This window comes from Drosophila grimshawi, unplaced genomic scaffold (genome assembly GCF_018153295.1).
Source record: "Drosophila grimshawi isolate 15287-2541.00 unplaced genomic scaffold, ASM1815329v1 contig_1377, whole genome shotgun sequence".
Lineage (NCBI taxonomy): Eukaryota > Metazoa > Arthropoda > Insecta > Diptera > Drosophilidae > Drosophila > Drosophila grimshawi.
Window position 1 is genome coordinate 16,562,421 of NW_025062900.1, and position 25,638 is coordinate 16,588,058.

At 38.7% G+C, this 25,638-nt stretch overlaps 4 protein-coding genes across 4 annotated transcripts in view; 1 reads left to right on the plus strand and 3 right to left on the minus strand.

Moving 5' to 3' along the window:
• Positions 1 to 25,638, plus strand: part of LOC6562545 (neural cell adhesion molecule 1-B) — an 80,394-nt gene that overhangs the window by 21,789 nt on the left and 32,967 nt on the right. The window contains exons 2-7 of the mRNA XM_001987925.3: positions 15,456 to 15,582; positions 19,428 to 19,545; positions 21,732 to 21,825; positions 21,943 to 22,056; positions 22,540 to 22,743; positions 23,607 to 23,752. Coding sequence (XP_001987961.2) covers positions 15,456 to 15,582; positions 19,428 to 19,545; positions 21,732 to 21,825; positions 21,943 to 22,056; positions 22,540 to 22,743; positions 23,607 to 23,752 — 803 coding nt within the window. The remainder of the gene's footprint in view (positions 1 to 15,455; positions 15,583 to 19,427; positions 19,546 to 21,731; positions 21,826 to 21,942; positions 22,057 to 22,539; positions 22,744 to 23,606; positions 23,753 to 25,638) is intronic.
• Positions 2,962 to 3,872, minus strand: LOC116805246. The gene is made up of 2 exons (XM_032735975.2): positions 3,807 to 3,872; positions 2,962 to 3,744 (listed from the first exon to the last, which is right to left on the minus strand). The coding sequence occupies exons 1-2, from the start codon at positions 3,846 to 3,848 to the stop codon at positions 3,199 to 3,201; spliced, it is 588 nt and encodes a 195-aa protein (XP_032591866.1). The 5' UTR covers positions 3,849 to 3,872; the 3' UTR covers positions 2,962 to 3,198.
• LOC6561386 (N-acetylgalactosaminyltransferase 4) lies at positions 7,623 to 9,980 on the minus strand. Its single transcript, XM_001987927.2, has 4 exons — positions 9,414 to 9,980; positions 9,005 to 9,347; positions 8,455 to 8,883; positions 7,623 to 8,389 (listed from the first exon to the last, which is right to left on the minus strand). The coding sequence occupies exons 1-4, from the start codon at positions 9,944 to 9,946 to the stop codon at positions 7,736 to 7,738; spliced, it is 1,959 nt and encodes a 652-aa protein (XP_001987963.2). The 5' UTR covers positions 9,947 to 9,980; the 3' UTR covers positions 7,623 to 7,735.
• On the minus strand, positions 10,931 to 13,438 carry LOC6561385 (N-acetylgalactosaminyltransferase 4). Its single transcript, XM_032735974.2, has 5 exons — positions 13,408 to 13,438; positions 12,666 to 13,279; positions 12,257 to 12,599; positions 11,707 to 12,135; positions 10,931 to 11,641 (listed from the first exon to the last, which is right to left on the minus strand). Exons 1-5 carry the CDS (start codon positions 13,420 to 13,422, stop codon positions 10,988 to 10,990), a joined length of 2,055 nt encoding a protein of 684 aa, XP_032591865.2. The 5' UTR covers positions 13,423 to 13,438; the 3' UTR covers positions 10,931 to 10,987.

Here is a 25,638-nt window from a genome sequence, read left to right on the forward strand (position 1 = left end):
AGTGAGTAGCCGTGCTTAGAAAAGATACATAATTTAGTTTTGACTGCTAACTATGTTATTTTAAATCATATTTATTGCGATCCATAAATTTGAGAAAATCTAAGGCCTTGTGCGAAATGTACATGTTATATATCTTATACATTATTATAATATAAATTTATTGAATTAATTTGGAAACATTTTAAATAGTCGCGTGCCACATAAATGTCAAATTCTGCAATTTGAATGAAAATAGACTTAAAAATATAATTTGTATTTCAATTCTGAATTTTATACCATAATTGTAAGAGTTGTAAACATTCTGACTTCTACATCAGACTTTAACTGGATTCAATATCAACCCTCGGCGCAAAACATTTAAGTTGGCAACATTTCGAATTCCCATAGGACACATAAATTGAATGTTGTGCTGCCAGAACCCACACACAAAACATAAACACACATAAACACACACACACTGAGTCTAGCAAAGTATAGAGTTGAGTTTTTATATGATATTTTGCTGCTGTAGAAAATGGAAGCTTTCAGCTTATTATGCTGTCATTTAAAACAAATTCAATATTCGCATCGCATTTTGCCAGAAACATGGTCAACACCTCTGAACTTTCTGACTGTTTTGCATAAAATTGAAGCAGCTCTAATGTAAGCCAGGAGCAGGAAAACAGCAACAGCTACAAAAGCAATAGCAACTTTTATATAGCCTTGCCACAAAAGTTCAGTGGGTCAGTTCAGTGGTTCAGGGGTTGCTGGCAGTGGGTTCAGCTGTGCACAGATTTCGCATTTTTGTTACTTTATTATAAAACTGGGCTTATTTGTCTGCCTGCCTGCTGACTGCTGCCTGCTGGCCTTGCTGCCACTATCCTTCCAGCTGCTGTTGCATTTGAACCTCATTGTATGCTAAACTCAAGTTTATCCCCTGCTTTGTCAGTTTCTTGTTTTCTGCTTATTGATTGTTATCTCATCTCGCTCAACTCTCTAGGGCCTGCAGCTCCTGCAGCAAGCAAGCAAGACAAAAAAAAAGAAGAAAAAAACATAAAATAAGTAAATAAAGAAATCATTGCTGAGTCCTTTGACTTTTGGCTCCTGCTAGTTGCCGATGCCCTGCAGCGTTACATAGGCGAATAGGGATTACATATTCATATGAACTTCACATGTTACTCTTTGAATTAAAAAGTTGGACTTGCAAGAGTTTAAATGTTAAATGTACAATAACTAATTGCCAAACATACAGAGAAGCTAAGAAATATATATAGCTATGATATATTAACTTTATTATGATTATGGCTGTGCTAATTTAAAGCTAAAGAATTGAGTTAAAATGATTTTTGGTTTGCAATTAAGTTTAACAAGTAATGAGTTCTTCATTATAAATAAAATTATGTCAATACTTCAATTAATTATGCACGTTATTTTTACACACGTCAATTCATATACCAACGGTGGTTGGAGGCACAGAACAACCAAAATTGCCACAGGTCATTGTATAGTCGTTCAGTTGCATGCTTTATTGTATTCCTCTCAATGGCAATTTGCTGCTATCAGGATTTGTATTTAACTCCGCCGCATGACGTTTATCCCTTTTTGTACTTTTCTACGCCTCTCTGTCAATTTAATCGAATTTGATTATTCTGTGGGCATTATGTGATTCCGAAACGTTTTAGCAAGCAACACTTTTCCATAAACTGTTTTGCCCTTGTTGTTTGTGATTTTTCTTTATTTGGTTTAGTTGTCGTTGTTGCCTTGCTAAAGCCACATCAAATTTAGTTTTAATTCAGTTTTTGTGTTTTAATATATCAAACCAATTTCATTTCGGTGGCATCTGCAATTTTGTAATTTTCAGTCCCAGTCAACCGGTCGGGCTTGTTTTGCCAAATTGAAATTTGTTTAAATTTAAAATGCAATACAAAAAACATGAACATGTTGTGAATTTTTTATGCTCGTTTGCGGTTCGACTTTAGTTGGCTAAATTCAATTTTCAATACCGAAGACGAGGAATATAAAATGATTTTTTTGGGTTCAATTATGGTTATTTAAAGTGTGTAGGAAATTAAGCTTATTTCTGTTAATCTTAGTCATTAAATGACGCTTTTATTTTTTACCAATTGCCATTCGAGGGAATTCCAGATGATTTTTAAAAATATGACCTCAAAAACTTTTTAAGGTGATAAGTGTTCTAAACTACGGAAAATTTGAAGTCCGAAAGTCAGAGTCTTGATTGGGACGGCCGACATTCAAAAAGTATACAAATTCATTTTATATTGATAAGCCTAAAAGTAAACTTTATGTAGCTGAATAACAGGGTGAAATATATATTTTAGAAACCTTGACCAAAAGTATGCAATATAATAAATAAATATAAGGTTAGCTTTATCCGTCGCTATCTGTACAAACTCGTAATCGCAAAACTAACGAGATAAATTGGTGGCGAGCGATCAAATGCTCAGGTTCAGATTGACTAGCTCGGGCTTGCTTTGTTGAAAAGCTGTGTCAGTTCATGCATTTTCCGATTGAATATATCCATAATCATCAGTAAGAAATAAATTAGCTGGCTTCTAGGTATGCAATCGGAAAACACACCTGACAAACGCAATAAGGCCACAGCGAGTACTTCAAAGTTGGAAATGCTTCAAATATACCAAAGTACTAGTCTAAGAAACATTGCATGGGTATGTCAGGAACCTTAAAATCCATTTGGACTTAAAAAAGTTAGAGACGAAATGAGCAAATCATCTCAAAGATATTTAATTTATAATCATGAAATCCACATTTCAATTAATTTATTAGATAATAGTATAGACATGTTTTAGACCTTCCACATATATTTTAAATAATTGTATCAAATTAGTTAAGTATCATTTAATATTTATCCATGAAGCTCAGATGTCTTAGTGATCTGTAAAAACGGGTATTTCTCATGAGCAGTTACTTGTTTTCAAATTCTATTCAATAACTTATAAATGATTGGAGATTATAGAGTCAATGCGGTAGAGCAGATGATTCTTCAATTTAATAAATATGTACTTATACTTACAAGTTAGTAGTTGCAACTACACTTATGTTATCTATATTTTTGTATACATATATTTTGTACAAGTTAAATTCATTGATAACGCTAAACAAGTTGTGGCGGAACTCGATTAATCAAATTATATATAAATTATATATATATAAATTTTGAAGAAAACTTCCGGTTGAACTTTAATATTTTTTTAGAGCTGCTTCCAATTCATCTAAAGAATCTTCCTGCTGCACAAGACCAGCATATGCTACATTGTTAAAGGCCCTAATTAGTTCGTGTTCGCTTTGTTTGGTAGCATCGCTGAGCTCTTGTATCTTTGGATTGGCTAAAAGCGTAAACAACCGTATCTCTCTGCTCATTTTTTTTGCCGCATTGCTGATTAGATCATCTATAGCGTTATGTGTATACAGTGCTGAGCGAGCTTTTATTTGCTGCTTATTTAACTTATCGAACGATAGAATCTTCCACATCTCAATTCTAAGAGCATCCGTCTCCTCTTCAGACACATTGCCTCTCTCAAGCAGTGCTATTCCTCGGTTTACAATGTGGGTCTGTATTTGTCGTATTACAAGCTCGTCAACCACCCGAGCATTGATAATAGCTTCCCCTAACTCAATGACAAGCTTCGCTGAGTCCTGAAGTACTGTATGTTTCGTATTTTGGAGAACCTGTTTAACTTCAGCTATAAGTATCCGATCCTTTAAAGGCAGTGCATGCACGAGGCTCTAAAAAAATGTCAAATATGAATATATTTTAATATTTACATCTATAATATAAATATACTCACAAATGCTGCCAACATAATCACAGAAAAATATACGCAGCGCATCTTTCAAATGTGTTTTCATAGACTGATGAATACAATTATTGACTCGTAACTTATAAATGATTTCAATATGGCATTTAATCATTGAAATATGCACACATATATCGACTATTAGCATACCCTGCATATAAGAAATTAAGCAATTTACTAAATTACAAGTAACAATATTTTGCAAATCGAATCGAAATTAAAATGCGATTTATTTCTTAATAAGTGTTATTTTAGAAATGTTTAGTAAATAAGTCATATGGGGTAAATAGGTAATATGGGGTTGTGTTTTCATTTACTTTAAGGGCATCCAGTAGCCAGTTTGCTGTTGCATTATTTGACTTTCAAATGCAACCGGAATTATTCATGCAAAGCTATATGTACATGTTCATTGGGAATTTCTATACAGATTAGAATGTCAATATATATATACATATTTGCAAGCTGTGAAGGTATTTGACATTTTTATACATTGATACCGTATCATAGTATATTGGTTTTGTGCAGTGTCCGTCTGTATGAACCCAACTTTATTCGATAACTTGTAACTTGCTGGTAACCTTCTTCAAAGATCAGCATATACATTGTCGGACCGCATCTACACCGTCCCTAGGAACTTCGGTCCTAGAAATCTTCCATAATTTGTAAGCTATAGTAACAAAATTTTGAACGCGTTTTACTGGTAACTCTCCTAGAAGAAAATTGGATGGCCACGCTCACTCCGACTCCTCAAACTGATACAGCTGTTAGTTTAAATTCATAAAGCAAATGTCTCATATAATTTGATAGCGAGAGTCTCCCGTAATTTAAGAGGTACAGTTACCAAACTTGGAAGGAAAGTTACAAACTCTTCCAACATTTGTTTCGGCAACGCCCACTCCCGGCCCCCAATTTCACTAAAGTCTATATCTACCGCAATTTGAAAGGCAAACTTGGACGGTATATTACCAAAAATATCCTTCAAAGATCGGTATATCTTGGCTATACCCACCCTGCTCTTTGCTAATTGTTATCAGCTGGCATTATTTATGGTAACAAAGTATTTCGCAGTCGGTTACACCCGACTCCAACGTGCTTACAAATATATTTTGTAATTGAAAGGCACTGCTAAAAACAATAGTACGGAAATAAACTTAATTTATTCAATATATCAAAAATATTTGTTTTATAGTAGTAGTTTCAAATACTTCCAGAGTAGTTATATAGTTGAAAGCAATTTTTAACATTAAAACTTATTAATAATTTTTAAAAGGCACTTCTAAAAATAATTGTATATAAATGAATTTATATATTTTCCTGCTATTTTCAGTATGCATTTAAAGCTGCTGTCTGGCTAGTCTAGTTCTCTCGATCTTAATGACAAATCTTTTCAAACCGCACAACTTCAACACACACATATACTCATAGTCAGAGAGTAAATTATATTGACATGTAAATAGTTGAGAATGATTTCAATGCGTATTTAATGAATGCGCAACGCTGCGTTTTCCCAGCGGTCTTCATAAATATTTTCACCACTAATGAGCCCAACGATTAATCGCAAAGTGTCACACACACACAAACACACACACTCGCATCCAGAGGTATAGAGAGAGAGAGAATGAGAGGGAGACGTTCTCTGGTGGGTGTTTGGTGACATGTAATTGTCAGTGAAATATTTTTACATGAAATTAATGAATTTCATATGGGAGGCGAACTCATTGAGAGGGTTGGCTTCATGGGGATGGGCTGCTGATGAGGGTGTTGGGGCGTGGCACTAGCTTACGTCATGATAAATTGTATGGCTATGCTAATTGGAGGCCACAAGACGCTCCGGCAATTATACAAGCGAAGCAACAACTTCAACAACAGCGGCGCCCAGTAGCCGTACTTAAATATCAATTAAAATGCTTTACCAAAAATATGAGTTCTACTGTACAGTGAAGTCGAGTAAGTGTGCATACCATACACACATATAACGGTTGTCAGTGCTATAAAGTTGCACAACACTAATGTCGCAGCGGCACAAATTTCATTTAAGTTTTCCATTTGAAATTGCATGAACAAAGCTCAGGCGGTGAAGAGTGTATGGATGGGGAGGGGAGGAGGCAGTGACTGGGGAATTTGAGGCGATAACAAAGTGCGATACTTACAAATTACGTGTGTCTCCGTCTCTCTCTCTCTCTCTCTGCCACTCTCCCTCTCGCTTTGTTGGTATGTTTATCTTAGAGAGAACTATTTCATTGAATGTTAAGAGTAACAAAAATTGGAATTATCTTTTAGAATCTAAAATTGCTCTGTGGAAATGAACGAAACACATGATACAATTTTAGAACACTATAATCGATTATTTGTTCTATTTTTAAAATTACCTTTAACTTTGCCTTTCAACTTTATTTCGATTGAACTTTTTGTCTATTTCTGATTATAGTTGTATTTATAACTTCTTCCATAAATTTCCGTTCATCTCCGATTTTATTTCCATTTTACGCACTTTAGCAATTATAGGGTTAATTCATGCGAATATCCAGACAACATATCGACAGCCTTATCTACATATCTGCATTTTTGTGTTTGTATGTATATGTTGCAGCTTGGCTTTCGTCTTTTTGTGCAGCAAACGAAGTCAAGTCGAAAGCAATGCCAAAGCCAAAGCCAAAGCCAAAGCCAAAGCCAAAGCTACGGAAAAAGCAGTTGGGAGCGGAACAGAGTCTGGTTAGAAATGGTTAGGGTTGGCATGAAGCCAATCAAGGCATTCAAAGAGAGCATATTTAAATAGCTTTTAACATGCACGAGCTCTCGAGCAGTCAAGCTGTCGACCTGTCGTGGCTGCTATAGTTAAGTGAAGACCAACCAAAGGCGACACTAAAATGCAACCAAAAACCGAGCACGAAACTCAGGCACTAACAGTAAACATTTTTCAAAAGTGCCTGCTCATAGGGAGGTAGTAAGGAGGGATGCTGGATTTTTGCAGTCATCTTAAAGTCGTTTAGTAATGCAGTCAACGTAATGCATCTTTGCCTTTGACGCATTGGCATTTTTTTGGTAAGCTCCTTTACGGAAGACGCCTAACTGACTAAAACACAAGCACAAACTTCTATTTAACGTGTAAATGTAATTTTCGAGTTGGTCATTAAAAACAAACTCTTAAATACTGTTGGCTAAATGAGCTTTCTGCGATCTTTAGTGCCGCATCATGTTCACTAGTTTATATCAATTTTCAGCAACTAGAAACATAATTAACGAGCAGCCTAAACGAAAAGCTGAAAAGACTTGCTTAACTCTTTAGTTGGCCTAGCATAGCTCTGCAGTCAATCTGACGATTTATTCTAGACACTAAATGCAATAAAATAATGATGAGAACAAGATAACAGCGACAATTAACAGTCAAATACGCGTTAAGCAAGCTGTTAATCTTTAACAGAGTAAAATAACATAACTACATGGTTACAAAATTAAGATAGCGCCATCTATTAGAAGTTCTCATGATCCTCAAGGCACATAGCACCAATTGCAGTGCGCAATTAAGCTGGCGCCATCTATTGCAAAGTACTTGTGGAGTTTATTAGTGAGAACACTAACTGAGACTGCGTGCTGAGAGAGCGCCAACAAATGAAGAGAGCCAGTAGATCAGATTGGAGTTTGACAACTGGGTCAGTCTAATATTAATAGGTGATCGGAGCGGAAGATGAAGAGCTAATCATTAAATACAGAAACATCCTAAATATCCTAAATATACGGTGTCTTAATAGCAACTTTGCCACAACTTGGTCAGTCATTACTTGCCGTTAAAATTTACAGTTCTAATGAGTTACAGTTGTCTTGATTTTATTCAGCTCCTCCAACTATTTAAAATAAACTAGACATTTTTGAAATGCCATCTCCAATTCAATCCAATGAAAATCTTACAAGCTTAGTTTATGTTACAAGCCCTCAAAGAAGTGATCGAGCATTGTGTTATTGACCATGCCAAAGTTCCAGCGTTGTCGCACATTACCCTCCTCGCAAGCATTGGTGCACACTTTGGCCACATTGTTCTCCACGAAGGCCTCCATACATTGCTTGCCGTGCAGGCCATGAACGATCCAATATTTCTCGCGATCATAATACCAGAACTGATTGCCGCCCTGATTATGGCAGGTCCACATCCAGACGGTGGCATTCACATGGCTATCCTGCACGTCCAGACACTCATGATCGATGCGGCGCAGTTCGCGATGTATGCTGAGCACCCAATTCTGAGAATCCTGGGGAGATTCTTTATCCTCAGCACAAGAGAACATGCCCACCGCATTATTCGAGCCCAATCCCATGCTATCCAGGCAGTAGTTCGGATAGGCAACACTCTGTATGGCACCCGATGCATAGGGGGGCGGCTCAACAGGCGGAAAGTGGACAAGGAAATCGGGCGCCACTTCCTTCATGAACCAGTCAAAGGACTTGCACTGCAAACGCTCTCGCACTGCACGCTGCCGAGTCAAATCGCCAGCATCAATTTTGTCATAGGTTGTCCGATCCCGTCTATACACATGCTCCTTGTACTCATCCATCCAAACCTCGGCGACGCGTTTGTGATTCTATCAAATATTGAAAAAAGTGAGCAAGATGTGACATGCCGAATCCGACAATTCTAACTAATTACCCTTGCCAAAAAGTTATAATTGAGCGGATTGGGACGCGGATCCATTTGACCTCGGAAAATGTGTGCGACACGGGAACACGGCACATCGAGCAGCATGCCACCGCACATCCAGATCTTGAAGCTCAGTTCGTACTGCTCCCCACCCCAAATTTGAAGACCATCATCGTAGCCACCCAGATCCCAGAAGAATTCGCTGGCAATGGCAAATAGGCCGCCCATCATCACTGGATTGCGATACGGTAGAGATTTGTCCACACTATCCTCGGGTAGCACCGCCAGCTGTTTGTAGAAGAAGCGCCAATCGAAGCCACCGCGACTTCCTTCTTGATAGCCGCCATTATACGCGAAGTTGTTGTGATCAATGATGTCCACAATGGGGCACGTGGCTATCTTATTGTTGATGGCAATGGGCTCCAATAGCGGTGGCAACTATAAATAGATTAACGCTTGTTTACCTTGCCTATTGTCGTCTTACTCTGAATCGTTGTTAAGCCAGCTTGTGCTTTTAAGACTCTTTTCACTCATCATTGAGTTTATTGCCTGGGCTTACCCAATTGTAGTTGACCTCAATGTGGGAGTCAAAGAAGACGATGGCTTCACCCATAGACACCTTGGCACCAGCTAGACGTGCACCAATCAGGCCTTGTCGCTCGGGACTGTGCACCACGTCAACTAGATGGGGCCAGTGTTGGGCCACATAGTCGTCCAACTGTTGCTTTAGCGTCTCCCATTCGCTGCCATCGTCCACGAGTACAATCTGCTGCAGTAGCTCCGTCGGAGTGCGATTAATAATGCTGTAAACGGTGCGCAGAAGCGTCTGAAAGTGTTCATTGTAGAAGATGATGACCACGCTCACTCTGGGCAGCTTGGCCAGGTATTTGCGCGTCTTGCATCTGGGCCGGTAGAGAGGGGAAGTTGTGTTAACACATAAAAATATATCAAACACAAATCACACTTACTCCTCGCGTCGCACATCCGGCACAGAGCGATTCACTGAGATTCTGTCGGAGATGAACCCATTAAAGCCATTCCTTCGGTACTCCTTCTGCTCGAGCTCTTTCTCAGCGGCATCCTCGATCTGTACGGGCAGTCCGTGCTCCCCAAAGCCTACTCGCAACTTATCCGCTTCCATTGCTTTATAGTCATGCCAATCTCTGCGCTCGCCCTCTGGCGTTGGTAGCGTAAACATTTTGACTATCTCTGTCTTCTCCAGTTTCTCCATTTGTGGCTCACTCGGCAACGGATCACGTACTAAATTCCGATCCTGAAAGGGCGGTCTCGCCTGTCGACGTGTTGGCGGTACATGTGCCGCACGAAATGGTGGCGTTATGGGATCGCCATTTATATCCAAATCGCTCTCGTCCGGCTCTGTCGTTGAATTCAGACGCTTCTCGACGATTAATGTGGTTACTAGCGAGATGAAGGCTATGAATAAGATGAGAAATATGAACTTGCGCAACAGGCGCTTCACTTGACGCTTCTTTATGGCCATGGCCAGAACGTCATGTAGCTGCGAGTCTTGGCTTGAGAATGGTTTCATGCATCCAACACGTTGAACCGGTGTCCGCTGCAACGCGTGGCATGACGAATGTCCATTAATTTAATTGCCATTTGATTTGTGTGATAAGCGTGATAAGGTGGAGGGCAACTTCATTTCGCTTATTGTGTACATCATTCTGCAATATCAATCAGAGCTATCAGTTTTTGTGCCTTGGCCCGACTACTCAACTTACAAACATTTTCGAAGTTCCACTCTCCCGCTTCAACTTCAGCGTGAGTGCTCTCAGTGTAGCTCAGTGAGTGCTCTCCGATTTTACAAATACGACGCTCTGATCGTCGTTTTCGTCGTGCTGATAATAGTTACGTTCCACATTTTGTAGCAACATTTACAAAACTATAAACAAGACAGAACCCCTGCAGGCCGGCGATTATCGGCGGATATTAATATTTTAGTCTGGACTTAGAAATATAATTATGTTTTTGTTCGTTTTCAATAAATTGTATTTATAAGTTTTCTGTTTCTGATGAAAGTTCAATATTCCTCATTTTTGTATTTATATTGTATCAGCATTAGTTAAATGTAGATCGATTTCACATTTGCTGTGTGGGTGAGTGAAATTTAGTGAGATTCTTTCTTTCTTCTTCGCTTTCTTTTCTTTTTTCTCTCTTGAAATTTGAGAGAGTGAAACTTGTATGCAAAAATAACTCCTGCTGGGGACGAAGATTACGTCTGGGAGAAATTAAGGGTCACCTGTCAGTGAATCTACTCGTGAAGCTGTGCCAAAAGTCCAGCTTTTATGGCCCGTATGTCGACCCGTTTGGAACTGACGCCCCAGCCGATCCACAGTAGGCATGCTAATTTGTTTAATTAGTTGTTAAAATTTTCAGTTCTGAAGGGTCAGTTAATTTTGTCTTAATTTTATTTAGCAACTTTAATTAGTTAAATTAAACTATAAAATAGTTAAATTACGTTAGAAATACCATACAATAGCTCCAATTCAATCCAATGAAAATCTTACAAGCTTAGTTTGTGTTACAAGCCCTCAAAGAAGTGATCGAGCATTGTGTTATTGACCAGGCCAAAGTTCCAGCGTTGTCGCACATTACCCTCCTCGCAAGCATTGGTGCACACTTTGGCCACATTGTTCTCCACGATGGCCTCCATACATTGCTTGCCGTGCAGGCGATGAACGATCCAATATTTCTCGCGATCGTAATACCAGAACTGATTGCCGCCCTGACGATGGCAGGTCCACATCCAGACGGTGGCATTCACATGGCTATCCTGTACTTCCAGGCACTCATGATCGATGCGTCGCAGGTCGCGGTGCATGCTGAGCACCCAGTTCTGAGAATCCTGGGGAGATTTTTTATTCTGAGCACAAGTGAACAGACCCACTGCATGCTTCCAGCCCTTGCCCATGCTGTCCAGGCAATAGTTTGGATAGGCTACACTCTGAATGGCACCCGATGCATAGGGGGGCGGCTCAACAGGCGGAAAGTGAACAAGGAAATCGGGCGCCACTTCCTTCATGAACCAGTCAAAGGACTTGCACTGCAAACGCTCTCGCACTGCACGCTGCCGAGTCAAATCGCCAGCATCAATGTTGTCATAGGTTGTCCGATCCCGTCTATACACATGCTCCTTGTACTCATCCATCCAAACCTCGGCGACGCGTTTGTGATTCTATCAAATATTGAACAAAGTGAGCAAGATGTGACATGCCGAATCCGACAATTCTAACTAATTACCCTTGCCAAAAAGTTATAATTGAGCGGATTGGGACGCGGATCCATTTGACCTCGGAAAATATGTGCGACACGGGAGCAGGGCACATCGAGCAGCATGCCACCGCACATCCAGATCTTGAAGCTCAGTTCGTACTGCTCACCACCCCAAATTTGAAGACCATCATCGTAGCCACCCAGATCCCAGAAGAATTCGCTGGCAATGGCAAATAGGCCACCTATCATCACTGGATTGCGATACGGCAGAGATTTGTCCACACTATCCTCGGGTAGCACCGCCAGCTGTTTGTAGAAGAAGCGCCAATCGAAGCCACCGCGACTTCCTTCTTGATAGCCGCCATTATACGCGAAGTTGTTGTGATCAATGATGTCCACAATGGGGCACGTGGCTATCTTATTGTTGATGGCAATGGGCTCCAATAGCGGTGGCAACTATAAATAGATTAACGCTTGTTTACCTTGCCTATTGTCGTCTTACTCTGAATCGTTGTTAAGCCAGCTTGTGCTTTTAAGACTCTTTTCACTCATCATTGAGTTTATTGCCTTGGCTTACCCAATTGTAGTTGACCTCAATGTGGGAGTCAAAGAAGACCATGGCTTCACCCATAGACACCTTGGCACCAGCTAGACGTGCACCAATCAGGCCTTGTCGCTCGGGACTGTGCACCACGTCAACTAGATGGGGCCAGTGTTGGGCCACATAGTCGTCCAACTGTTGCTTTAGCGTCTCCCATTCGCTGCCATCGTCCACGAGTACAATCTGCTGCAGTAGCTCCGTCGGAGTGCGATTAATAATGCTGTAAACGGTGCGCAGAAGCGTCTGAAAGTGTTCATTGTAGAAGATGATGACCACGCTCACTCTGGGCAGCTTGGCCAGGTATTTGCGTGTCTTGCATCTGGGCCGGTAGAGAGGGGAAGTTGTGTTAACACATAAAAATATATCAGCCACAAATCACACTTACTCCTCGCGTCGGACATCCGGCACGGAGCGATTCACTGAGATTCTGTCGGAGATGAACCCATTGAAGCCATTCCTTCGGTACTCCTTCTGCTCGAGCTCTTTCTCAGCGGCATCCTCGATCTGTACGGGCAGTCCGTGCTCCCCAAAACCTACTCGCAACTTGTCCGCTTCCATTGCTTTATAGTCATGCCAATCTCTGCGCTCGCCCTCTGTCGATGGCAGTGTAAACATTTTGACTATCTCTGGCTTCTCCAGTTTCTCCATTTGTGGCTCACTCGGCAACGGATCACGTACTGAAGTCCGGTGCTGAAAGGGCGGCCGTGCGTGCCAACGTATCGTCGGCACATGTGCCGTACGGGATGCCGGGGTTATGGGACCACCATTTACATCCAAATCGCTCTCGTCCGGATCATTCGTCGAATTCAGACGTTTCTCGACGATCAATGTGATTAGTAGCGATGCAAAGGTGATGATTAAGATCAGTAATATGAACTTGCGCAATAGGCGCTTCACTTGACGCTTCTTTATGGTCGTGACCAGAACGTTCTGCAGATGAGAACATCCGATTTGTTTCTTGGTCATTTGGGTTAGCGCAACACGTTGAATTTGTAACGGCTGCAATAAGTATCATTGTTGATAAGTGTGATAAGATTTAAGGCAACTTCATTTTTAGTTCAGAGCTATTAGTTCTCGGGTCCACCTATTCCGCTAATAAACTCTTAACTGTTCCAAGTTCCACTCACCCGAGTCAAGTTCATCGTGAATGCTTTTCGCTGTCTCAATCTGGGATCTAATCGAATTTCGTCGTGCTGATAATGTTTTTGTTCCAACTTTTCTAGCAACAGAAATTATACTGAAGTAAAATTTTTAATTTTTTGAAAAAGTATATATTTTTTATTTAATATTTAATATTACAGTTGAAGTTAATTCTTGCTATATATCTTTGGTTAAATAGATAAAGACATTTTATTTGTGCAGTCCGTAGACCCCATATGATCTCCGCACATGCTGCAATTTAAACTCTACTCTTGGCAGCTGTGTCTATATTTCTGTACGAACAATTCTAGGCAAACACACAACCCACAAACAATTGTTTGGCATGGAAGCGCATATTTATTATTCAGCGCTGCATATTCGCAATGAATTGACACCAAATTTCGACGAATTGTGGCAATGAAATGAAATATTTTCATATTTGCACATAAAGTCAATGGCAAAAACCTTGACGTAAAGTACCCAGCCAGGGTTGTGTTAGAGAGTCACATATTTTATTGCCTTTACTTTCATGTGATACGAAATATTATCAACGCAGACACATTTATTTAGACCAAAGATTTATGCATATGTATTTGTTCTTTGTTCTTCATTTGAACGCTGATGTGTGTTACCAAGTCAACAAGCCAAAAATCGTTGGCTTTTCGAAATATATAATTTTTGTGCAATTTGTGCTTGCAAAGTTTAGTAAAAATATATTTTACGGTCACAAATAATTTGTATACAACTCAACCTATTTCACACTGATTTAATATTTTCATTTTTAGAGGGTATTCAAAAGAACAGTAACCTCTTTTGATAGCTGTTGGTGCTTGACTGTTTCAACTGTCAAAATGTTGTTGCGGCTAAAAGTGCAGCCATCTATAACAGATAAAAAAATAACAAATATTGCGAATAAAAGAGAGCTGTGCATATTAAATATATAAATGTTACTGCATAAATATTTTCTTTTTCAGTAAGCAATTCTGAGATATTTGTATTTGAATGCAAATAAATTTTCATAAATGCCGTATTAGCCCTTTCGTTTTATTTAAAATATACGCTCACTTAGTAAATTCAAATGGAATAACTAAGATTGCATTTTATTAAATATTTGTGGTACTTTCAGTTATTTATCATGGTAATGAGCATTCTTAATTTTCAAGAATAATTAAGTACAAAGACGTTAGTCTAAAAAAAAATGAGTGAGATATATGGTTTTATCGACTGCAGACTTCACATTTTTATAAATGTGACTCTAAACTACTTATAAAATGTAAATTCATATAGAAAAAAACCACGATACTTTGCATGTAAGCTATAGACACAAATAAATTTTAACAACTTGTGTGTAACATTTACATATTTATAAATTCAAAAAGTTTTTTATTTGCCCCAAAAGTGTAGCAAGCTGAAGCTTAGTAAATTGTTTGGCATAACGCACATTTTGATTATGCTTGGCTTTCGGGCTTGTTTTCAAACAGATTTTGTGCGAAAAGGGCTTAAATGCGTTGTGCTCGCTCAAGCTGGTCGTTGTCCCCGTCGGATCGGATCGGTTGGGCGTGTGGTGGGCGAAATGGTGGGCGTGGCTTAAAAGTATTTCGCAGGCATTTGCACATGCATAATAAATAAATAAAGCGGGCTCTAAGCAGCGCGTTTGTAATTACGTTGAAATTAAGCCGGCATCAACATTTAATTGCGAAAAGCCCCAGACTGCAGCTGCAGAAGGCTTTATATATACATATACATTTAGATGTGTATATGTGTATGAGAGAACGGCCACGCATGCCAAAAAGGAACCAGCATTTAATTAACAAATTTTACGCATTTATTTTCTATTTTCATGTGAACATCCGAACCGGGCAACGATGCTGACCACCAACCAACATAAACCGTGACAACATAATTTTCCTGGCCCCCAAAATAAAATGGCGGCAACTTTGTTCAACCACAACAACACAAACAACAACAACAACAACAACGACAATGACAACAACTACTAAATGGCAAACACATCCACAAACCACAATCGGTACAGTGAAAACGAAGGACATTGATGCCGTCGAGGGTAAATCAGTGTCGCTACCCTGCCCCATTGCCGAGCCCCTGCATGATGTTTATATGGTCTTATGGTTTCGTGATAATGCGGGAATACCTTTATATAGGTGAGTACTATCTCTATCTTGCTCTCTTCTCTCTTCTTATTGTTATTGTGTATTAGTGCGTGGGGACTGCCTCATTTGGCTTATTGTCCTTCTCACTCACTCTTTAAGTGTGTGTGTCTCTCTTTTTATACGCATTTAATTAAATGCAAACGAGCCTTGAGAGCAGCTGCCCTTTAAATTGTGTGGCCCAACGTCGCACATAAGTATGCTACAATATTTTTGCATATACCCTATAAATACCTGCAAAGCGGCATTGTTTGAGAAAGGAAAACACATTTTGATCTAACTTAACATATTCATTTATTTATAAAATATAGACTGACAGATTCTTGCAAATACAAAAAAATACTATGAATGCTATCAGTATCAATAATAAAATATTTCTTAGATTACTACAAATGTGAATGAATTCCATCAAGGGGTATTTTCAGGCCCTCTATATGCATTACCTGTAATTAAAGTTGTGCTGTGTGGATGTGTGTGTATGTGTAAGTTTCTTCTTTTTTTTTGCACCTGACTGCCAACTGATAAGTGTGCCTTTTGTTTGGATGTGCGCTTTAACTTTTGTGTGTGTTTTTGTTGTCACAGGCGTACAGTAAATTAACTTAATTATGTTTACCTAATTTACTAATTAACCTCAGACGAAAAGCCGCAAGAATTATGTGGATAAATGGCGTTGAATGTCTTTTACATATATGGATTTAGCCATTAAGCTGCTGCTAAGCTTGACCAAGACTCTTGTGGTTGTTGCTACTATGCCCAACGGCAACTCTATAACTGCAAAGTGCATGAGTCAAGACAAAGCCCTGTCTGGAATATGGCAGTAGTCTCGGGGGTCTGAGCCAGCATAATAAATTACTAATTACGTATTACGCATTTCAACGTCAGGGTAGGCATTTCATTTTGTCAAATTTGTCTACACAGAATAATAGTTAATACTGAACAACAAAAATATTTAATTATATTTGTGCAGTGGCTTTGGCTTACCTAATTCAGCTCGAGCTCTTTCTCTGCATCATCTTCAATGTAGACGGGCAGTCTCTGCTCCATTTCAATTTCCACTTTTCTAGTCGATGGCTTCTCAATTGCGACGTTATGGAATCGCCATTTATATCCAAATTGCTCTAGTCCGGACAACCCGGATGAGAGCAATTTGAATGTAAATGACGATCCCGAAAGCAATGATTAATATCAATAATATGAACTTGAGCAAACAGGCGCTTCAATCATCATTCTCCATATCATATATCAATATATCAATCAAAGATATCAGTTCTAGTGCTTTGCCAAACAAATACGTAGCAGTTGTGTTGTTGTTCCAACTTTTCTAGCAACACAAATTATACTGAAGTGCAATTTTTAATTTAAAAAAACAAAAGTATATGTTCCACATATAAAATTTAATATTACAGCTGGAAATTCTGGCCATATATCTTGCCATATACCTCAAGTGTTAAGTGCTGCTAGCAAGTTAACTAGATAAGAATATCTTATTTCTGCAGTCCGTTGACCCTATATGATCTATGTTCATACTTCACAATCCAGATGTTGCACAGTCTACACTCCGAGACAGCTGTGTCCAACAATTTTAAGTAAATACATGTACCACAAACAATTGTTTGGCAGGGCCAATATTTATAAAACGTATATTTATTATACAGCGCTGCATATTCACAAAAAATGTACTCAAAATTTTAACACATTGTGCCAATAAAATGAAAATTGTCATATTTTATACTTTATGTTCACTCGCTTAGGGCTCTATACTCAGACCACTTAAATTAAGAATCGTTTAAGAGCTAATCCATGCATAAATATCATTTAAGAGAACTACAAATACTAATTTAAATGCTATATAAAATAGCTACAATTCCCGATTTAAGCAAGCAAAACCGTTTTTCTTTTTTTTTTTCATTTTTAACCATAATGAACAAAAGCAATCAAACTCAAAAGTGGCAACCTCAGTACCCAAATGATTTTCTTTCGACTTTTGACCATTTTTATTACACTCAATTTACTTGGGTTCACGTAGCATATTATTTGGTCATAAACATTTGCTGCATAGGCCCCAAAGAACAGTTATTAAACTTAGCCACCACTCGCCCGACACATGCGTCCCTCCCCTTTCTCGCCTCCCAAGAGCATTTCACTTTCTCGAGCCCCGGGCTCTGCAGCCAAGTGCAACAGTTTTTTTTTTGTTTTTTATTTTTATACATTTTTTTAGTTTTTAATTAAAATGGCAGCGCAGTGGGCTACACAAAATTGGATCAACGTTGCCTTCGTTCTTTCTCTCTCTCTCTCTCTCTCTCATACACTCTCTATCTCTATCGTTCTCATGCTTGCTTGCGTTGCACTTGAGTTGGCGCCCGCTTGGCACGCAGCAATTAAGTTGTTGCATTTTGCGACGCCGACGTCGACGTCGACGCCGAGGCAGAAGCTGGCAGCATTTGCCGTTGGTTGCCCGCATAAATTATTGCGTGTTGCATACAAAAGGGCGCTTAACGCGCCACTTGCCGCAACGGCTCACGAAAAGTGGCTGCCACAATAAAAACAACAAACACAATGGGCCCCGGACCCTTGACTTTGCTCTCGCAACTCAACGCCGATGCGAACTTTGCTCCACCAGTCTTTAAACAACTGTCAGCTGTCAGAAATTGAGAAACAATCAAAGTGCTCTCATAGGATTTCAATGCAGTACTTATACTATATGGAAACTAGTATAATTAACCTATAGTTTCTGTAGTTTATTTAAGAAATATACATTGAATAACTTCATTTCACAACAATATCTTACAGTTTGTAGAAGTAAACAACTATATATCTAAGCTTGCTTATTTTTAAAGATATTCTGACTTTAGTATGTTACTATAAAATTAAATTATTATTATTATACAATGAATAAAATTATAATTATTTCTTGGGGACTTCATGCACTGCAACCGAGTTTGATCTATTGTACTCCTTTCTGAGCCTTGTCGGGATGCATAAGACATGTTTCCCTAGGATAATTTATCTTCATCTGACCGACACGACACAATAAGCACAAAATCGACAGATTCCGCTACTGATAATAAATTGTTTGCATTTCAAGTGAATCAAATCAATCAATATATATTAAGAAATTCCGATAGTGACTAACATATGCAAACCATTTGTTAATTTTTTTTTTTTAAATAGCTTTTGGCTTTGTACAGTTACACGATATGAAATGGATTGTGTGTTTTTTTAAACTTATTTCGATTTGAAGCTATAGTTATTTTTAAAGCAAATAGCAAATAAGGTTGAATGTGTGTGAAGAGAATATATTTATCTTTAGCAAGTTCGAGTTTCAGGCGAAACATTGCCAGAAACTTTTATAGTCATCTTAATGGTGCCCACTGCAAAGCAAACTGCAGCACTCAGCATTTAGCCAGGTCTGAAGTGTTATGGTTATGGCCTTCTCTGTATTTGCGTGAGTATTGCAGCTGTTAGGTAAAACTTGGCGCATTAAATGCACTCCAGCATAATAAGAAAAAGGAAATTTAAAAAAGTGGTTATCTGCGAGCCCATAAATTTAATTTTGGCAGCCAAAGGGGCTTTTTTTTTGTCTGGGTCACCTCTCGTCTAATGAGCAGGCTAAAATGGATGGGGCTAATTTTCGAGCACAATTTTCAAATGAAAATAAAAACGAGCAGTGAATTATGTGGCCTATGGATTTCATTAGTTTTTGCTGTGTGCTTAAGAATTTATCTCAACTTGATTTAATTTCGCCTCACTGAAATATTTATAAGACAGCATAATAATAATAATTCTTAGCAGAAATTTATTTAAGCCCTCTTTCTATCTCTCTTTTTTTTCTTTTCCAGCTTTGATGTGCGCGATAATATGGCCATTGAGCAGCCCCGACATTGGTCAGCTCCGGAGGTTTTTGGCTCACGTGCCAAATTTCATTTTGACTCCCAGCCAGCAACTTTGGAAATTAAGGTAAGATCTCAAATGGTTGCCCAAGACATACACACACACACATTCACATCCGCAGTCCATTTATTTTGAACGCGTTTGTGTGTAAGCACTTCAAGGCCTCAACTTTAATCAAATCCTCAAACATTGCATTAAATTTGAGTGAACTTGAAGAAAGTGCAGAAAAATCAATGAATGAAAAAATAGCAGTGCACATTTTAAATAAATAAACAAATGCGAAATGCAAATACAAGTGCTGAAATGTTAAACAATTGAATAGAAAATTTTGCGTGCAGCGTAAATAAATGCTGCATAAAATAACGAAAATTCTAGAGCAAAATATACTCCAAACCAAAATGGTATGCCATATTCCATGTGCTTTTTTTCTTCGTTTTTAAATTTTTGCCAAAATTCTCGAATGCATTGCAAGTGCTTTCAATTTGCTGAAAATGGCAACTGGAATTGCGAATGCGTGCCAAAAAAATTAAGTCTGCGGCAATAGCAGTCAACATATTGCAAAAAAAGGCGAAAGAGGAGAAGAGGCAAACACATATTGGTAGCAAAAGGAATGCTAAATAATGGTAGAAAGCTACGGCTGCCACAACTGCGACTGAGACGGCGACAGCGACTGCGACTGCGACTTCGGCTGAGGCATTGCGAAAACAAATTTAGATATCAAAAGTTGTTAAATTGCCTCGCGCACGCGAAATGTTTATTAATGTCTTGCATGTTTACAGATAACTTGATTTACCGTTATTGTCATGCAATGCACACACACACACACACACACACACACACACAGACACCCACACACGCAGAGACACTTACACACACCCACATGTGTAGACACAGTGTGGCAGATACTTGAACTAACGCCTCGTCGCGCAAACAGACTTGACTTTTAAAGGGCAAGTTGGCTTGGCTCCGCGTTCAAGTTACATCGTCTGTTGTGTGAATCCTTGGACAATTTCCAGTTTGTGGCGGGCTGTGGGTGTTCTTCTGTCTGCACGTTAACGAGGTGCATGTACAGACACAAACACCCGCACCAACATTTGAAAATGGATGTGAAGTGCACACGCAGAGGCAGGCCAAACACTCACATGAATTTGCCACTCGCGGTTGCATCAACTTAATAATGCCAGCCAGGCACATATATATATATATATATATATATATATATATATACATATATGTATATATATATATGTATGTAACTCACTTGAATTATGAGCGACAAATTAAGTTGACCTTATAAATTAATTTTAAATGCATTTCAATTGTCTGACAATTTGCATTTATAGGCGATTGTATAATATACGTTTGATTTAAATGCCATTAGATTTATTGGTTGCTTATTAATGCTAAACAGTTCAATGGGCAGTTTATATATAAGTTTGATTTAAATGCATTCGATTTATTGTTTGCTTATTAATGCGTAACACTTCAATGGGCAGTTTAATTTTCATCTTCAAGTTTATTGTAATTATTGTGAAAATAAGACTAAGCAATATATGTATAAATTATATTCAAGAAAGTTCTTTATATATACGATATATATTTTTGTAGAGTGTCAAATAAAATTGGTTTAATAGGAATTTCAAAACGTTTTCGTGAAGCAATTCAATAATTAACAAAATTACAATCTTTTATTTATTTAATTATTATATTATGTTTCTCCAATTTAATTTTTATAATAATCATTAATTGTATGAATATGCATATGTTTTTTTTGGCCCGTTTGGGTTAAGTAAAATGATTAAACAATAAATACAAATTACAAGTTGGCTGCAAAGCTGTGTGAAACTTGTTTGGGATCGTAACGGAATTGTCATCTGGCAAATGACACATTGAAATCTTCATAAAAGAAATAAATTGGCAAATTGGCAACTGCTTAGCCACAATGAACTGAACCGAGAGTGAACTGGGCTACAACAGCTTGGTCGCATAATTGCCTGGCTAACGATTCGATATAGTTGGCCACACGGCTCAGACCACAGAGTTGTAGGACTTAGGTGACATGCAATAATTGAATGTTACATGGCCAGAACGAGACTCGCATGTTTTGTGGGTGTTGCTGTGCTTGTGTGTGTGTGTTCGTGTGTGTCTGTTTTGTGTGTGTTTGTGCGTGCGTGTGAGTATGCTAATCATCTGTTTCCTCTCACACACTCGCACACAATCCAATAATATACAATGTCTATGATATTTTGCAGGATATCAAACGTCATGATCAAGGCATTTACCGTTGTCGTGTGGATTTTCGCACAGCTCAAACGCAAAGCTTCCGTTTCAATTTGTCGGTAATAAGTGAGTATCGAGAATGGTGAAGAGTAGTAATACTCGCAATGCCAAATCTACCGTACATATAGACCTATACCGATACCTATATCTATCAATCTGCCATTGTATTGTTGTCGTTTCCAGTACTTCCGGAGCAGCCCCTCATACTGGATCGTTGGGGTCGTCAACTAAATGGCACACAATTGGGTCCCAAGCAGGAGGGCGACGATATTGTTATCACTTGTCGTGTAGTGGGCGGTAAGTAAATCCCCAACTAGCTAACTTAACCCCATTGCAACCTTCCCCAATACCCACGTACCGTACCACCGTACAATACCGTACCACCCAATCTTTTTTGCTATTGCTACACACATGGCTATATCCGTTCGACCGGCTAGACAATTTCCTGTTAATTTCCTTAAAAGCTTTGGCCGAAAAAACAACAGAGAGCAACAGAAGAAAGAGAGAATGCTCAATCGCAAAAAAACTACAAAAAAAAAGAGAAAATAAAAGATAAACCTCAAGCCGCACTTTGACCGAGAATGAAAATATCACAAAGTTTGCTTATGCTTTGCTTTGGTCTTCCTTTTGCGCCAGCTTGACTTTTTAATTTGCACTCCCTCTCGCCCTTTACTCTCCCTCTGCATACATTATACATACATACATACACACGCACACACACATACACCCATGCATATGTGTATAACTATTGTTTTTCTTTTATCGTACTGCATTTCATAGGTCGACCACAACCACAGGTCCGCTGGCTCGTAAATGGACTACTTGTCGACAATCAAAACGAGCACAATTCCGGCGATGTTATCGAGAATCGACTGTTGTGGCCATCGGTGCAGCGAAACGATTTGAATTCCGTATTCACATGTCAGGCATTGAATACGCAATTAGATAAGCCCAAGGAGAAGAGCTTCATACTCGATATGCACCGTAAGTCCCCATTCAACCCAATCCCCTAATCAATTTGCTATTTACTTACCCACTTGACCTGAAAAAACCAATAGGCCCAATTCGATTTTGGTTCGTTCGTCACCAAAATTAAGTTATGTGTTGTGGAAATCACCGTTAATTAAATTTATATTCAATAACCATAGTACAAGCATTGGGTAAACAACTAGCATGCTCTGTAAACATAAACATGTCCCATTGAATATTTTCTATGATAAAACATTCCCGATATTGTCGGCATTAAGCACCACTCATGGCTCACAGCATAACCCGCTAAATAATTATATGTTTACAAAAATCGAATGAATTGCGGGGCGTTACTCCCAACGATAACCTCGCTCCATTTAACTGCACTCTTGGGGAGTTGACTCAGCAAAAACAGCAACTGCAATGTTTGCACGGTCATTAAACGTCATTATTTAAGTCATATATATTTAAGCGCCTCAAAGCTGTTGAAACGGCCGTTAGTCCTGAGTAATATATATATAGACAGAAGCAGAGCAAAGTATCAAGTATTTAAAAAGTTAAACGAGTAGCAAACAGGGCATTATGAATAGTGACCATAAATTATTTCATGTGAAAGTTTTCTGAGACGTTCTTTTTTTTTTACATAGCTAATGTGTTCAGTTAAAAAACGAAATTAAATTACAATCGATAAAAGTGATATAGGTAATTTTAAAATTTTATTTTCTACAAAACTTGTTGGAAACAACATAATATGAAAATGTTCCGTTCCTCGCATTTGCACTTTGGCTAAAACCTATATTTAAGAGAAAACATTATATCATTTTTATTCAATATGCAATATTAAAATGGCTAATGTGATTGCTTTTGTTTTTTCGCAGTAAAACCATTAACCGTAAAAATTCTGGAACCACCCAGTTCAATGATTGCCGATCGACGCTATGAAGTCACGTGCGAATCGTCGGGTTCCCGTCCCAATGCCATCATCACGTGGTATAAGGGAAAACGTCAACTGCGACGCACAAAAGTGAGTAGGGGAGAGTGGCGAAAGAGGCGAGATATGGGGGGAAAGGGGACTGGGAGACAGACTGCAGACAGTCGGAGGTGACATCCACTGCAATGGACTCGCACATGACCGCAATTGACGTAACTTGCCCAACACTTTTCTTTTGACTACCACACACACACACACATACACCAGCTCGATAAGTTATTGTGTTTGCACAGTCTGCCACACACATACAATAAACCGTTGCTTTATCAGGGTAGGAGAGTTTGGCAACACCCACTTGTTGTCCCTGGGTGTGGCTAACACTCGCCACTCGCCGCTCGTCGTTCTACACTCGACATTCACCGTTAGAATAAACACAGATAATGTGATATAAACTCCACAATATACAATCCCCCACACCGCCCACTAACATATTCAGACGTCCCTCTTGGTTTTTTTTACTCCATTTGCCACGCTTTTCCTTAGCTATATTCGTTTTTCTTTTTTTTGCTTTTGTTTTCTGTGCTTTTGTTTCTTGTTTCAACTTTATACAAATTTATGGGAGTTTTAGCGCAATTTTGTTGCAATTCATTTTTGCGCCGATCCGTTGTCGTCGCCCCTCCACCATGCCAACTCTAAGCTCGTTCCCGCTCCGGAACCGAAAACTGTTGTTGTTTATGTCCATGTCTGTCCGCCTTACATACACATACTCACATACATACCTACATAGATACATATGTGCATTTAGTCGCTTATGCATACCGTCGCTGATTGCTTTGCCGTTTGCAGCTACACTCCTTTAAAGGCCGGAAATGTTTTTCAGTAGTTTTTCACGTTGCCTAAAGTTGCCGTAATGCGGCAAAATGTCTGCCCAGTCCACAGCCCACACACCAAACAGTTAGACAGTCAGACAGTGAGAGAGTCAGCCACCCAGACAGACTGGCCTTTAGATATGTTCAACATGCCTTTTGGTGCCTTAGTTTCCCTCTAATGTGTGGGCGTTGTGGGTGCTATCTGTGTGTGTGTGTATGTGTCCGTATTGCCAGACATGCAGATATTTCGAATATAAGCTAAAGCCTAGAACACTTCAAATGGGGCACAGCATTAATTAACGCTTGAGGCCAACGACACACCAAACTGTGCCGAGTTTCTCGCTCCGAATTGCTGCTAATGAGTGTAGCCCAGACGAGAGCAAGTGCCTCAACATGTTATTCCAAGAACAGTGTTAAGCTAAATTTAAGTAAGTCACTACTTGATGACAGTTTTAAGAGACAAATATATCTGTTAAAGTGAGCAAGTAAAGTATTTTAGTGTTGAAACTATAAAAGATATTTATTCTATATCTACTATTAGAATAAACCCTTCTACGAAAGCCCAGTTCTTAGTCTAGCCTAATCTCAGAAAAAAATCGTCCTGAAATTTACAGAATCGCCATCATTTTCTGTTTATTTTCTAAAGTATATACTTTTACTTTGCAGGTTGATAGCCGCGTTAGTTTAATCCTAGTTAATTTTATAATAGTGCTTAATTATTAATGCTTTCCAACTATCAAGTTTTTCTATTATTATTTTCCTACTATTATTTTTGTTTATTTCAGTTCAATTCCATTCGATTGGGTAATTTTTTTCAAAGTATATTCCACTTAAACTCTAGGGATTTGTCTGATTTACTTACTTTATCGTGTTCCATCTTTAATATACTTTGCATATGGCCTTCCAGGCAGTAAGAGACACCTCGTAAATATAGAGTTTTTACATAATCCCCTGTGAGCTTAATGTATGTTTTGTTTGTTTCTTTTTAGTTACAATTTCATTTCGACTATTTGACGTGGCAGCTATATGAATATTTACTTTTTGTTGCTTGCAGTATATATTTGTTGTTCGAAAAATTAGGTTGCTACGATGGCAGAGCAAGCCGCCAAT

Excerpts from the sequence above, each read along its gene's own strand:
- LOC116805246 (XM_032735975.2), bottom strand. The coding sequence starts at position 3,848 with ATGCGCTGCGTATATTTTTCTGTGATTATGTTGGCAGCATTT. Across the intron at positions 3,745-3,806 it reads TGATTATGTTGGCAGCATTT|AGCCTCGTGCATGCACTGCC; the intron begins GTGAGTATATTT and ends ACATTTTTTTAG.
- LOC6561386 (XM_001987927.2), bottom strand. The coding sequence starts at position 9,946 with ATGGCCATAAAGAAGCGTCAAGTGAAGCGCCTGTTGCGCAAGTTCATA. Across the intron at positions 9,348-9,413 it reads CCGGATGTGCGACGCGAGGA|ATGCAAGACGCGCAAATACC; the intron begins GTAAGTGTGATT and ends CTACCGGCCCAG. Across the intron at positions 8,390-8,454 it reads ATTATAACTTTTTGGCAAGG|AATCACAAACGCGTCGCCGA; the intron begins GTAATTAGTTAG and ends AATATTTGATAG.
- LOC6561385 (XM_032735974.2), bottom strand. Across the intron at positions 12,136-12,256 it reads TTGAGGTCAACTACAATTGG|TTGCCACCGCTATTGGAGCC; the intron begins GTAAGCCAAGGC and ends ATCTATTTATAG. Across the intron at positions 11,642-11,706 it reads ATTATAACTTTTTGGCAAGG|AATCACAAACGCGTCGCCGA; the intron begins GTAATTAGTTAG and ends AATATTTGATAG.